Source organism: Dipodomys ordii, unplaced genomic scaffold, assembly GCF_000151885.1.
Source record: "Dipodomys ordii isolate 6190 unplaced genomic scaffold, Dord_2.0 Scaffold5, whole genome shotgun sequence".
NCBI classification, from domain to species: Eukaryota; Metazoa; Chordata; class Mammalia; order Rodentia; family Heteromyidae; genus Dipodomys; species Dipodomys ordii.
The window spans coordinates 26699795-26715922 of NW_012267221.1; the positions used below are offsets into that span (position 1 = coordinate 26699795).

Below are 16128 nucleotides of genomic sequence, written 5' to 3' on the forward strand. Positions count from 1 at the left end.
CTGTAGCTCAAGTGGTAGAGCGCTCGCCTTGAGCTGAAGAGCTGAGGGACAGCGCCCAGGCCCAGAGTTCAAGCCCCACGACCTACAAAAAAAAAAAAAGTTCCCCAAGGTTATAAAACAAGTAAACATTGTTTTGTAATATAGCACTTAGCTAATGATATCATTGTGTGTATATTTAAGATCTTACTGTCATTTAAATGCAGTAAACTATTAGTTATAGCAATATGTTAGAGTGTGTCCAATAGATGAGATGAATTTAAAAATATTGTTAAATATTATCAACTCCACATCACCTTTAAGAATTATTAACTATTCTTCTGTTTTCATTGTTTTTCTCTTCCTCTTCTTTCTGACTCTCTTTCTTGGTCTCCCATCATTTCTTTTTGAGTCAAAGTTTCACTATGTAGCCCAGGTTGACCTTGAACTCATTGTATAGCCCACATTGGCCTTAAACTTGAAATCTTCCCAAGGGCTAGGATTACAGGTGTACTCCTGGCTTCAAAATTTAGTATCAGCATTTCATAGTACATTAACATTTTACATGTAGTTTGTATAAAATAAATGTCGTATTAGATGTTAATTTAAGAATAGGCTTTTGAATGTTTAATATAAAACCATTATTATTGATTGAATTATTTTTAAATTTAGGTGAACTTCTTAGGCATGGATAAAGATTGGTATTCTTATAATCCAGATTTGAATTTTGATTAACATGTTCCACATTTGCATGTTATGTCCTTATTTTTATTGTATTAAGATGTATCAGTTCCTCACTAACATGTTCTTTAAAGCTCTTAAAATCTTGTATTTACATTTATTTTGAAATTGAACTCTCCTAATGTAGGAAACTACAAGAGATTTGAATATGTTCTTCTGACATGCCTTTTTTCCTATAACAAAAAAACAAAGCAAAAAAAGGGGAACAATTCTGTTCTCTTTGAAATTATGATCAGAGGGTCGAGGGTCAATTTGAATGACTCCTGTTCATTTTTGTAAGAATAAAAGATTTAGTTAAGAAAATATTGCTCTTGCAGGGTATCATGAAAACTAGTACTTAACAGAATTTGTATTGTTTTTATTTGAAAACAGTATTATTTTAATTTTTTCCAGAGTTGTAGATCTTTGTAGAAATGTAAAAGAAAGAATAAGAAGGGAATGCAAAGAGAAAGGTGTTCAGTTTGCACCTCTTTCTACATGCAGGTAAGTTTTCTTATTATTTACATACTCCTCATTCAAAAACCAAAAAAAAAAAAAAAACCTGTTTCAAATTAGTAGAGAAATACAGTTTTGCCAGCTAAGGAGAAATTTTAGTCTATTCCAATTAGTAACCTTCCCTGAGCTTTCTTTGTCATCTTGTCAGCATTGTGTTGCTACCAATTATTTTCTCATTAAAAAAAAATTAGCATCAGTTAGTTGTACAAGGAAGTTTTATTTTCATAGGTCCATTCATCAATGTACCTTGATCAAGCTCAGTCTATCACTTTCCATCTTACCATCCTACTTCCCACACCAATTCTAATAAGCATGAGTATTCTATTTTCACTTGTGTACATAAAATATTACGACCATATTTTCTCTCCTTCACCCTCTCTGTTTACCCTTACATCTCTCTCTCACTATTATCTACACCCTGATCAAGACCAATTTTACATTCCTGATATTTTTTAAGTTAATTGTTCAAAAGAGTTTCTCCAAGATATTTTACTCATTTAGCATAGAAGGTCAATTCACTGTATATGAATCAATAAATGTAATACAGCATCAATAATATAATACAGTGCCCCCAGGATTTAACATAGTTCTGAGCTCTTCAGAAGCAGGATATCATTCATGATTCTACCCTGGAACAGCCTGGTAGTGAAGAGCCAAGTGCCTCAGCTCCTGGAAAAAGAAGACTTTTGTTTACTAATGCTATGAACCATGTGTAGGATCAAGAAACTATACATTATATACATAGTCAGTGTAACCCTGACCCTATTTTCATCATAGGAAAAATACTTCAACCATTTTGATTGCTGATTAATTGACTATTAGTGGAATAAAGGCATGAAAGGAACAGAAGATCCAAATGAGTATTAACTTCTAATAATTCTTTTTTTTTTCCTGTACTGGAGTTTGAACTCAGGTCCTTGTCCTAGTTACCAGGTACTCTACCACTTGAGCCATGTCTCTATACCTTTTTGCTTTCATTATATTTAATATATGGTATTGAATTTATGTCTATGCATGCCTAAACTGCTGGCTTCCTACTTAAGCTTTCAGTGTAGCTGGGAATCCTCCACCATGACCAGCTTTTCATTGGTTGAGATTGGTTCATTAGAAACAATGTGTGAACCTGTTGCCTAGGCTGGCATCAAGCTTTGATCCTCCAGATCTCTACCTCCCAAGTAGTTAGGATTACAGGCATGAGCCACTATACCCAGCCTGGATATTTCTTCAGAAATATTTTCTGTATCCAGTTTGTTAATCACATGGAAAGATTGAGACATTGTTAGTGTAACTAGAACTGAATTTTAAATTTAATTTTTTTAGTTAATTAAAAAATTAAATTTAACAAAGGAGGAGGTTACAATGCTTGATAAGAATTGTACTCATAATCTTGCCCATGTAATTGTAACCCCTCTGTACAGTATTTTCACAATAAAAAATAAATAAAAATTTTAAAAATTAAGTTTAAACACTACGTGTGACTGCTAATATCTTCCATATTGGGCAGTGTGTGGTTATCTGATGATCCCTTCTTTGTTAAATAATAACAACTCTAAAGTAAGCTTTTATGAGAAGGGACACTTTTGTATTTAGTCTTTTGACTGAATACAAAGACTGTGTAAACCCCAGGAGATTAATGTCTCAAGACTGAATTGAACATTTGATTATTCTAGAAAGTTATAAAATTAACATCATAGAGAATAAATGGAAATCAGAACAGATCATGAAAATGAGAACCTTCAAATAAATGATACCATTTGTAATCTAGGATTCTGTATTGTATAACTACCTTACTTTTTCCCCTTTTATGTGTGTAGGTGTGGTTTAAGTATGTTTCTGTTCAATAGCATTTTCTGTATAAGAACTTGGCCCTGGTTTATGATGATTTGACTTAGGATTGCTATACATTATAATAGTGGAAATATATACCTCCTATATATCCAATCAACTTTTCACCTCCAGGATAGCATTCAATTAATCACATGAGGTATTCAACACTTTGCTATAACATAGGCCTGTGTTACATGACTTTGTCCAGCCACAGGCTACTGTAATGTAACTGTTATAAGTGTGTGCTTGGCTAAGCTATGGTGTTTAGTATGTTACATATGCTGGATGCATTTTGAATTTATAGTATTTGCATATTATAAATGGGCTTAAATAGGCATAACTGCATTCATGAAGTCAAGGAGTTTCTATATTTTTATTTGTAATGTTTATTCCTCTGGTTTATCTGGTATTATTTAATTTCAACCCAGGAAGCCTACCTAGTCCTATTCCAGCACAGGAATGAGGATTTGCCCACCAACCTTATTATCTTAACAACTTCCTATCAATTTTTTTTTTTTTTTTTGGTCAGGTCGTGGGGCCTGAACTCTGGGCCTGAGCACTGTCCCTCAGCTCTTCAGCTCAAGGCTAGCGCTCAACCACTTGAGCCACAGTGCCACTTCCGGAATCGACTTAATTTTGAAATAAGGTCTTTACAAAGACAATAAAGTCCAAGTAAGGTCGTTAGGATGGGCTTTATTCTAATATGCTCAGTGTGCTTTAACAAGAGTGAATTTGGACGTAGAGAAAGACAGCATGGAGAGATGCTATGAAGAGATGGGAAAACACTAAGAAAAGACTGTGGCACACACCTGTAATCCTAGCTAAACTTAGGAGGCTGAAGCCAGCCTGGGCATATAAACTTCCCCTTTCATCCCAAATATAGCCAGAAGTGGAGGTATATTTAGAAGTGGTTATTTTTTATAAGAATGACTTTTGTATAAAACCAAATTAGAATGCCCAAAGTTCAATTGTTTGAAAAGCTTGTAAAAATACATTTTGAGCAAAGTGCCAGTGGCTCACGCCTGTAATTGTAGCTATTCAGGAGACGAGTTCAAAGCTAGCTCAGGCTAGTTTATGTCCAATAAACTACTCAGGAAATCTAGAAGTGGTGCTGTGGTTCAAGTGATAGAGAGCTAGCCTTGAGCACAAAGAAGCTCAGGGACAGCACCCTGGACTGGTAGGAACAAACATATAGGCCATATATCATTTACCTGGAGTTTGATTTTAATTTAGTTTTATTGCCAAGGAGTCATTTTTTATCAATTAATAGGTACTTTGTATATTAGGATAGCCATTTTAACTCAACTTTCTGAAGAAATAGTATGGGAATGAACTGTTAGTGAGCTCAGAAGGAATGTACTATAAAAAGAAATTTAGTTTATGTAATGACTAGATGACTGCATTAACTTGTTTGGAAGAGATTAGCTTAAATGATAGAATTTATGTATTTCTTAAAGGTATTAAATCTGAGTTACTTTCTGAAATGGACCCACATGGAGATTTTCCAAAAGTTTTTTTAAATATTTAAGCATGGTTTGAATTACTGATCCAGGAGGCCCATTATGTTTTGTGTGCACTTTAGTTTACTTATCTGTGAGAACTGATTAACATACAGACGTAAGATTTGTTGTTGAAAGGTGGCAATGCTCAATAAATATTCAGTTCAATTTTCTGTATATGAATATTAATGATCCTGAGTGATGTATATTTTACTCATTTTATTCCTCTGTCAGTTTTTATTTGAATTTGTTTAGTCTAATGATAATGCCCTTATAGTTGTCGGTCGTGCGGCTTTAACTCTGGGCCCAAGCACTGTCCCTTAGCTCTTCAGCTCAAGGCAAGCGCTCTACCACTTGAGCTACAGCACCACTTCCGGTTTTCTGAGTGTTTATTGGAGACAAGTGTTTCACGTACTTCATGCCCGGGCTGACTTTGAACCAGGATCCTCAGATCTCAGCCTCCTGAGTAGCTAGGATTAAAGGCGTGAGCCACCGGCACCCAGCTTCCAGTTTTTCTTAAACTTTGTAAATCTGGATCTCAAAGTACAAAAGTTCAGGAATTTTTTTTTTATGAGAGAGCTAACACTAGAGAAAAAAAAAAAACAGCTGGCAAATTGACAGTAGCATTGTTAAACAGTTCATTTCTTCTGTTCTGAGGCACCTAACATTTGGCCTAAAAGGCTATTAAAATTTTAGATTGGATTCTGTTTGTATTGTGTAGTAAAAAGAGTATTTCCTATGTATTGGCTCCTTCTGTTTAAATTAAATTCTTTGTGGGAACCTCTGTAGATTACATTTGGAGAATTTTACTGTTTATCTGAGCTCTCTTTTAAGTGCTTTCTAATTAGCTTTTGAAAGCCCACATACTTTTCATATATGACTTAATAATTTAACATTCTTGGTATACACACACACACACATACACACAGTATAGACATAGGGCCATAGATACTGTTAAGGTCATGTTGCTGCATTTAATATGATCATTTAATTTGTTTTCCAAGTTCTTATTATTAAGGTGAACTTGATGGAAGAGACAATAGTTCATCTTTTCTGATTCTGTTTGCTGTTTGAACATTTTTCCTATTTTTGGCCATATTTATTTCCATTAATTTCAAGGAAGCTTGGAAAACTTGTAGCTGATAACCCAGGGAAATATTTTTAATGATAGTGTACTTGCTGCTGCTGCTCTGGTAATGATGACAATGCAGTATTTTAAACATTTCTTTAGTAGACATGCAACTTTTGCTCATTTCAGGCCCACTGGAGAAGGATTTATGTTGTTTTTGAATTTCTATTTGTTGGAGTAGCACATAATAATTTAGACTCACAAAAAAGTTACAAAAATAATACATGGTTTCCATATACTGCTCACTATTTTCCCAAATGTTAATATCTCACTTAATTGCAATTGAAACTAAAAAAAAAAATCGGGGTCAGGGGGAGTATGGGAAGGGATGGGAAGGGAAACAAAGGAGGAGGCTACAATGCTTGATAAGAAATGTACTCATTATCTTCCCCATGTTATTGTAACCCCTCTGTACAGTATTTTCACAATAAAAAATTAAAAATAAATAAAAAATAAATCAGCGCTAACACTGTTAATTAACCTACAAATCTCTCTTTACCATTTCTCTTACTAATGACTTTTTCTAATTCAGGATTTAATCCATTATTATATCATAGTTTAGTTTTCATTTCTCTTCAGTAATCTTGAATATAGAACAACTCTTGACTCTTCCTTTATTTCCCATGACCATTACAGATTTAAAAATATTGACCAGTTATTTTACAAATGTCCCTCACTTTCCTTGGGATGGAACACATGCTGTATATATTGACAGGAATAACACAGAAGCCAAGGACTCTCCGTAGTACGTCATGTCAAGAAGAGCATGATATTGACATGTCTTATTATTGGCTATATAAACTTCAGTCACTTAATTAAGGTGATGCCTGCTTAGTTTCACCATCCAGAATGACTGTTTTGCCTGTTTTGTTTAATATATATTTTAGGGGAATAAACTTATAAATTTCAGATATTTTGTTGGTTGGTTATACTGTCTCCTAATCACCAATCTCCCAAAGTGATTCCTAATCATAAGTTGTTTTTGACGGTACTGGGGCTTGAACTCAGGATCTTGTGCTTGCTAGGCAGTTGCTATAGTACTAGAGCCCTATCTTTATGCCTCTTTGCTTTAGTTTGTTTTTCAGATAACGTTTTATACTTTGTGCTTCAGGACTAGTCTCCTGCTATGATACTCCTCCTTTTGCCTCCTGCCTAGGCTTATATGCATGAACCACCATGTCCACTTAAGTTTTTGAGATAGGATCTCACTAGCTTTTGCTCAGGCTAGTCTTAAACCAGTCTTCCTATCTGTGCCTCCTGCCATGTAGCCTATTTGTGTTATTATTGTGATATTTGCATATGGTGGTGCATATTTTCATTACCCTCTTCACATTTATCATTTGGAAGTCACTTTAAAGAGTGACTTCCAAATCTCCATGTGTGTGTCTGTGTGTGTTCATGGGTGTTTTCTTCACTGGATTATACACATGGTTATTATTGTTTACTTGGATGCTGTAATTTTTCAGATTTGGCCATTAGAAATCCCTTTAAGTTGGCTTCTGTGTCAGGAGAAGGAGCTAGTTTTTGAGGAGGAAGGGCTTATACTAGGAAGGGCAGGATGAGTGGCATATGAAAAGATAGGAGGTTTAGAGAGACAAGGAAAAATAAAAAAAGCAAACCTATGTGACACAAAAGATCTGGGTTATAGAGTTAGCACTGAGTGAAGATACATCTCTCCACGTGGTATCCCAGCAGTGATAACCATTGCTTACTATTGCTCTTTTAAATTTGGTTTCTCCCTCAAATTCTCTTTCCTATCCATCTGTCTGTCTGTCTGTCTACTTATTTATTATAACTCAGGGTCTGGGCATTGTTCTGAGCTCTTATAGCACCACTTCCAGTTTTCTAGAGATAAGAGTCTCCTGGACTTTACTGCCCTGGCTGGTTTAGCCTCCTGAGTAACTAAAATTATAGGCGTGAGCCACCAGTGCTTGGCACTTTTGTCTGACCCTTGATGACATAATTGTGATTTTTTAATTCACTCTGCTTTGTTCTTAGTCTGTATGCTCATTTGTCTCTTTAGTTGACTTATCCTATACCTCAATAATAAGGCCTCTTCCCCCCTTCCCTCCCTCCTTCCTTTATCTTTTTTCCTTTGTTTCTTCTCTCCTCCCCTCTCCCTCTCCTTCTTTCCCTCTCTTTTCCCCTTTTGCCTCCCCTTCCCTTTTCTCCCCTTCCTCCTGAGGCCCTTCTCCTTTCTTACCCTTCCCTCTTCCCTCTCCTCTCCTACCTTTTCCTCCCCTTTCCTTCTCACTTGTCTTCTCCCTACCTCCTCCTCTCCCTCCCTCCCTGCCTTCCTTTCTCTTCAGGTATGGGGTCTTGAACTCAGAGCCCTCATACTCTTGCTTATCTCTTCCACTCATAGCTAGCACTCTACCTTCAGTTCCAGTGGTAGTAATACAACACTTTTTTTTTTTTTAAAGTCTGTGAGACTTTTTTTTTTTTTTTGCCGGTCGTGGGGCTTGCACTCTGGGCCTGGGCACTGTCCTTCAGCTCTTCAGCTCAAGGCGAGCGCTCTACCACTTGAGCTATAGAGCCACTTCCTACAACACTTTTCTTACCAGAACTATAGTCTACATTCCAGCCACTTCCTACAACACTTTTCTTACCAGAACTATAGTCTACAAGTCTCCACTCAGACTCGCACACACACACACACACACACACACACACACACACACACACACACACACACACACACACACCCCTTTCCCATCCTGACCCCAGATTTTCTTAATATTTATAAAATCACTCATGATTTAATTACTTTAGCATTTTCTATCTATATAGTCCTTCATAATCCAGGCTGGTTTAAATTGATGAAGTTGTTATTGCTTTGTCTTTATTTTATTCAGTGGGGTCTTTCATTTTCTAAACATGCTTTTGAAAAATAATGGAGCTTTGCCATTTGAAATATATCTGCAACTTAATTCTACACAAAATACATGAGCAACTAGTTGGGCATAAAATTAGTTAAATACAGTAAAGAGGAAAAAGTGACATTGTTTCTTTTTTGTCAAGATATGTTAACTTTTAAGAATGTTTTTGTTAACTGTTACTTGTTTTGATTATACATTTTATACCAGTACTTGTCTGACTGTATTTTAAGTGTTTTCAGATTTGCTACTTATTTGCCTATTACTTCCAGATAACATGATTGCTGAAAGGCATTCTATAAGGATGCTAAAATTTTTGTTATATTTCCTAGTAGAAATTGTAGTAATATAGTGCTAATAGAAGTCTTAGTGTGTACTAATAGTATTGACTAAACTCACTTAATGATAAAATACTTTGTTTTTTGCAGTAGTCTTAGTTCACTTGTCCTGCCAACAGTGGTAAAGAGAGCCAATCTGCTTCCCTTCTTTGGAATTGGAAGTTGAATAGAGGAGTTTATATTTAAGTGAATTCAGGAATCTTGTGTTTTAGTTTGAGGATTTTAAATCTGTTTTCACTTAAAAGTCCTTGTGGACATTTTGTCTGTTTTTTAGGGTAACACAGACATATGATGCAGGTGCATGTATCTACTTCTATTTTGCCTTTAACTACAGAGGAATTAGTGACCCACTGACGGTGTTTGAACAAACGGAGGTAATTGTGCATATAGTTTCACTCAACTAATTCTAGTATCTATGAATTTGCTTGTTTTTTTAAAACTACCTGTGTTCTACCCGGCCTGTTTGCCACAGAAAACAAATGTACTATATGATATAGAGAATTGAGACCAGTAGCTTGTGATTTTCTGGGTGCTACAATGCATGATATTAAATTAAATAACAGTAGGAATTCTATGACTATAGGGATCTGATATGACTGGCTATTGACCTATCTCCAGTAAATGACTGCAGGTTGAGGTCAGCAGCTCTTGTCCTTTTGGTCTATGCTGTAATGTCATCATTCTACATTTTCAGTGTTTTTGTATGCTAATGCTTATGTAAGCCATGGGGTCTCATTTGCTAGCAGGTTTTGTTGCATTTCTTAAATGACTTTAAGATGCTAATTTTTATATAGCTGTTGATGACCAGTATATCTCTCATAGGTAATTATAAAGCTCTCTATTCAACTATGGAGAGATGTGTAGCAAACAGCTTTCTTTCTTTCTTTTTTTTAATTGTCCTAATGTTTTAAGTTTGTGCTTGCCAAAGATACTACTAAAAAATAATTCCAATGTCACAACATACTTCTAGATCCAGACTGTCATGGATAGATTGGTTCTCTCAGTCCTCGGTTGTTTTCCCACCTCCTCCCTTTATTTTTTCCCAGCTTTTTTTGACATTTAGCTGAAATGTATTTAAGTGATATATACTTAAAGTATACAACCTGATGAGTTTTTACATGTTTGTATCCATGAAATCATACTAAAATCAAAATACTGAATGTATCCATAACTCTCGTTTCAGTGCATTCTCATCCTTTAGCCTGGTTATCAAAAATCCCTTTTGTGCAGTGACCCCAAGTGACATTGGTTCTTTTTCCTGGTCCAAAATGCCATTTGCTTTGTGGTACTGATCTTAAGAAGCTACTTTATTTGCAGGAATTTGTTTGAAACAGTAAATTCTTAGAATAAAGGCTAGCATTTGGAAAACTCTTAACTCTATTTCAGGGTCTATAATAACTTTGTAATGGGATATGATCCCACTTTCCTACTTCAGGCCATTTCTACCTTGACCTACCTCCTGATAGTTTAAATGCACTTAAGTAATTCTGAGAAATTCAAGTCACAGTAGGCATTTCACCTCATGATTATTGTGTACTCATGAATCATTAAGATTAGGAGATGAGCCCAGTTTCTATTATTCTTTCTTACTCTGCATCTCTATTATTTTGTTAAAAATGTATGTGGTTCTTTTCTCTCTCTATTTCTTCTTTCTTTCCTCCTTCCTTCCCTCTCTCTCTCTTTCTCTCTATTTTTCTTTCTTTTTTCCCTTCCTTCCTTCCTTCCTTCCTTCCTTCCTTCCTTCCTTCCTTCCTTCCATTCCTTCTTTCCTCTCCCTTTCTCTCCTCTTCCTTTCTCCTTTTCTCTCCTCCCTTTCTCCCTTCCCTTCCGTTCCCCTTCCCCCTTCCCCCTTCCTCTTCCCCTTCCCCTTCCCCCTCCCCCTTCCCCCTCCCCTCCCCTCTCCTCCCCTTCCCTTTTCCCTTTTCCCTTTTCTCTTTTCCCTCTTTCCTTTCCTTTCCTGTCCTGTCCTGTGTTGGAATTTGAACCTAAAACTTTGTGCTTGCCAAGTAGGTACCCTGCTTCTTGAGCTATCTCTTCAGCCCTCTTTGTTCTGATTATTTTTGAGATAATCTCACTTTTTGCTCAAGCTGTCCTGGACCATAGTTCTCCTATGTATGCTTCCTACTGTAGCTGGGGTGACAGGTACAAGCAACTATGCCCAACCTTTTCTATGAAGATGAGGGGTCTCTTGAACTTTACTTTATTCCTAGAGTGGCCTGGAAGCATGATCTTCCTACTCTCAGCCTCATGTATAGCTGAAATGACAGGTGTCTACCACTGTCAGCCTCTTGTTTAGTTAGAATGACAGGTGTCTACCACTGTCAGCCAGAATGACAGGTGTCTACCACTGTCACCTGTCAGCCTCTTGTATAGTTAGAATGACAGGTGTCTACCACTGTCAGCCTCTTATATAGCTGGAATGACAAGTGTCTACCACTGTCAGCCTCTTACATAGTTAGAATGACAGGTGTCTACCACTGTGCCCAGTGTTGGTTGAGCTGAGGTCTCTTGAACTTTCCCAGGCTAGCCTCCAACCACTGTCTTACCAGTCTCTCCCCTGAAGTAGCTAGGAGTAAAAGCATCAGCCACAAGTGTCTGGCCTATTTTTTACCTAACATATTTAAAGAATTAACACATACACATATTTGATTATTACAGAACTGCCAAGTAATTTGTCAATATCCTTGGCCAAATAATGTTCTCTGTAAAGATGAGATTTGAACTCAGGGCCTCACACTTGCTAACCAGTTGTTCTACCACTTTTTTTTTTTTTTTGGTCAGTCGTGGGGCCTGAACTCTGGGCCTGGGCACTATCCCTCAGCTCTTCAGCTCAGGACTAGCGCCCTACCATTTGAGCCACAGCACCACTTCTGGCTTTTTCTGCTTATATGGTGCTGAGGAATTGAATCCAGGGCCTCATGCATGCAAGGCAAGCACTCTATCACTGAGCCATCTTTCCAGCTCCTCTACCACTTTTTATGTACTGGTTATTTTTTAGATAGGATCTCATTTTCTTCCTAGACCAACATCCTCCTGTTTTTTGCTTACTACCATAGCTGGATTGCCACCTGCTTTTTCCATTCAAATGGAGTCTCATGGACTTTTCCACCTGGACTGATCAAGAACTGTTTCTTCCTGATCTAGGCCTCCTGTGTGTAGCTAGAATTACAGATGTCAACAACCAGCACCCAGCTCCATAAAGATTTTTCTGGTTGATCCCTAATATTTTGTGCGTAATCTTAACTGTCATGCCTCTAATATAATAATAGTTCCTGTGAGATGGAGTAATTATAATTATTCCATGAAGTTATCATGAAAATAAATGAAATAGTATGGGCAAATTTCTTGATGTTTTCTGAGACAAACAGGAAATAGTCCATGTTGGTTATTAATGCCTCTTGATATGACTTATATATTAAACATAAAACTCCATACTTTTTCCTTATTACTATTTAACAGTTTAGACCTGCTGAGTTAATTATTTTGCCTTTTTCCCCCGTCCCTCGAATCTCAAAGTGGTCTTTGTAGATACTGTGACTGTTTACTAGGGGAAAAAAATACAAAACTAGGCTTCATATTTTAATTGCTTTAATTTTTTTTTACAAAGTGGGAGGGAAGTGAGGCTGCTTGATTATTGTTTAACCTAGTAAGTATGCACCTCATTTGAGAGTTAGGTCTTACTGTTTCTCTCCCAAGTGAAATCTAAGTGGCTACACTCTGTTGTTTCCAAATCCAGGCAGCTGCTAGAGAAGAAATCCTTGCGAATGGAGGGAGCCTGTCACATCACCATGGAGGTACTCTTTTTTGGGGGGGAGTAGGATTTCTAATATTCCTACTTCAAACCATCTTTGATTTGATAAAATGCTGGGGAGAATTACAATGTGAGTCATTGAGAGGACCAAAATGTCTTAAGCTTTTTCATGTGTTTGAATAGCTATGACTAAAATACAAAGATTAGTATACACCTGTAGAAGCTTAGTTTGACAAGCCAGCCAAAATAGGGAACCTAGCCAGATTTCTGAGTTCTTAGGAACCTCACAATAGCAAGAAATAGCCCAGCTTATAAAGAGGTTGTTTGACCATTACAGCCAAAAGGTTTTTTTAAGGAAGTGGAGGAAAGAAACAACAAAAACTGGATGAGAATGTTTTTTAGACTATTGAAGTATAGCTGGATATCAGCTATACATTTATTAAATGTTTTTGTTCTGCTAACCCAAACTTAACAAACTAATCAAGACAGGATATCACAAAACACAATATTATGTTAATTACTTGTTGGTGATTTTTGTTTTAGGTTTTTTTTTCCCAGTACTGGGAATTAAACTGAAGACTCAAGCTTTCTAGACAAATTTTCTATCATTTGGCCTATTTCCCAGTCCCCAAATTTTAATTTATTCTTGTTTTACTTTCTGACTGCTTTTATAATTGTAATAATATATCAGTTATATCTGGTAATAATAGAAGTCAGCTGTTAAGAGTAATATATCCTGTATGATTTCTATGCATTTTTAGTTCCTAGATTTAGAGCTCTTTATTTGTTAAGAACTTCAAGTATGGGGATGTAGTTTGTTTTTATTTTTGCCAGTCCTAGGGTTTGAACTCTGGGCTGAGGCACTATCCCTGAGCTTCTTTTGCTCAAGGCTAGCCCTCCACCACTTAAGCCATAGCACCACTTCTGGCTTTTCTTGAGTAGTTTATTAGAGTAAGAATCTCATGGACTTTCCTGCCTGGGCTTGCTTTGAACCCTGATTCTCAGATCTCAGCCTCGTGAGTAGCTAGAATTACAGGTGTGAGCCACCAGCATCTAGCTAAGTGGTTTAGTTTTTAGAAATTATTTTCTTATCAGAGAAGCTCTGCTATATTTAACCATAAATCCTTCATTTTAACCATTTCTCATGTTTCTTATTTTCTGTGTTATCAAAAATAGGACTTGTTAGAAACATACTCAAAATTACTTACCTGCTTTCACTAATGCTTAGGAAAAGGAATTAGGTATGCCTAAATAAAGAATACATTTCAGATATGCTGATTCAATGAAAATGTTTTCCCCTTTCCAAACTGCTGAAAATTGGATTTTTGGGGGGCTTAGCCCTTATCCTTTTATTCTTCTGTATTCCTTACTTCCTTAGTGATTATTTCAGTGTTACAATTTAAGTGATTTTCTTTTCTATGGATACTGCCTCTTCTCCTGCTGGGGCTAGTGCAATAGCCTCCTAACTAATCTGTCTCTACTTTGTTCCCTGCTCTCAGAGCTCTGCTGCCAGAGTACCTTTTTTTTGTTGTTGTTTAAATCAGGGCTAATGACAATTTGCCTCATGAAGGTTATAGAATGTGTTTGTGACTTTAAGTATCACTATCTTACAATACTATGAAATTTTTGAAATTTATGTAATCAATCACAATAAAAAAAAATTAAAAATCGGGCTTCTTCTCACATTCAGAAAAAAATCTAGATTCCTTACCAGATATAAATGGTGGTTATTCTCCCTCCCTTCCCCTCTCCTTTCATCTCCTCCCTCTCCTCAGCTACCTCTCCCTGCCTGTCTTCCTCTCCCAAGGCCAGAATTAGCCTTCCTGCTGTTCCTCAGACATACCAATTCCTTTTCTCCTTCAAGGCTTATGGTAATTAGTTCCCTCCTTTTTTCTTTTCTTTCTCTCCTTTTCTCTTTTTTCATTTTCTCTTCCCTCCCTTCCTTTCCCCTTCCCTTCTCTCATCTCTTCTTTTATGCTGATCCTGGGACTTAAATGCAAGGCCTTGCATTCTCCCTCAGCTTTTTCTATCATGCTGGCACTCTTACCTGTTGAACCTGACCTCCAGTTCTCTTCCCTCTTTTTCTAATATTCTTTCTCTTATTTTTTTCCCTTAAGTTTTGCATGCCTCACATCATTTGAGTCTCCAGTTCAAAACATAACCTTTTTAGAGGTGTCTTCCGTGTATGTCCTCTTGTGTAGAATTTGTTAAAGTTCACTGCTGTATTCCCCAGTCCCTAGAGCAGTGTTTGGCTGCTGTACACAGTTGTGTGTAGTAAATGTATGTGAAAATGCTACATGAGTGCATGTCCAAGTATTTAAAAGAATTTCTGACAGCTCTGTTTCACATTAGAATGACAGTTGTACTCTTATTACTAATTACCTTCAAGCATGTTACCCAGCTTTGATTGAATATGGGATCATATTTAATATATTAAGGTTAGTTTACTTAATAATATTTCTGGAAAGAGTGAGAGTCAGCTTATTCAGTAGAATAGAGTAAAATAATGTACATTTCTTTCTCTGCAGTTTCATTCCTTTGGTCATTTCAGTGTTCTTTCATAGGTGAAGGTCTTGGAAATAAAAGGTTTCATTCAAACTTTGTTTTAAAATAAATATAAGTTTGAGGGGCTGATAAATAGAAAAAATACAGATTTGGGATCAAATCTATATTGGACTGCTGGTACTTAACTGTGTAATGTTAAACAGTAATTGTTCTGAGCTGCCTCAACTGGAAAACAGGAATAGTAATAGTGATAATGTAAACATGCATAAAAATGGTATATTAGTCTGGCAATAATGGTACATTCCTATAATCCCCCTTTCTCAGGTGGCAAATCCTGGTTTGAGGCTAGCCATGGCAGAAAGTTAGCAAGACCCTAACTGAGAAACAAGCTGGGTGTAGAGGTACAGTCCTATAATCCCAGCTACTCAGGAAGTAGATAGGAAGATTGCAGTCTGAGACTGGCCCAGGCAAAAGCTGAGACTCAAGCTAAAAAACTAAAAGCAAAAAGACTAGGAATATGATTTAAGTGGTAGACTGCTTATCCTGAGTTCAGTCCCTATTAACACTGCCCTGATTATAACAATGTAGTATATTTTGTATCAGTAGTACCAACACCAAGTGGCGTTCTTGTTTATATTTTTTGTAATAACAATGAAGAAAAGATTATAGTTTATTTAGGAATGATCTATCCATTAGATTGCTCTAGAAAAATGTCTCTTTTAAGTTTTTCTCTTTAAAGTTACTTATTAGCTTGTGAATTTCAAATGCCCATTGCTATTTAGTATAGTTTCACAAAGCAAAAATCTTTTTAGTATAAATTTTAAATAATAATGTTTAATTGTTCTACTAAACTCACACTAGAGTTTTGAGAGAACACTTACTTTATGTGCACAAACGGTTATTTTTTATTTTGAACTCTAGGCTGAAAACTAAGCTAACTTCATAGTAACATCTTTATTTACTGACCTTCAGGCAATGTCATGCCACTCAG

At 36.3% G+C, this 16128-nt stretch overlaps 1 protein-coding gene across 1 annotated transcript in view; it reads left to right on the top strand.

The window, feature by feature from the left end:
- The window catches only part of Agps (alkylglycerone phosphate synthase), a 107948-nt gene that overhangs the window by 80465 nt on the left and 11355 nt on the right, over positions 1–16128 (top strand). Inside the window, exons 16-18 of the mRNA XM_013027544.1 lie at positions 1111–1200; positions 9156–9255; positions 12618–12675. Coding sequence (XP_012882998.1) covers positions 1111–1200; positions 9156–9255; positions 12618–12675 — 248 coding nt within the window. The remainder of the gene's footprint in view (positions 1–1110; positions 1201–9155; positions 9256–12617; positions 12676–16128) is intronic.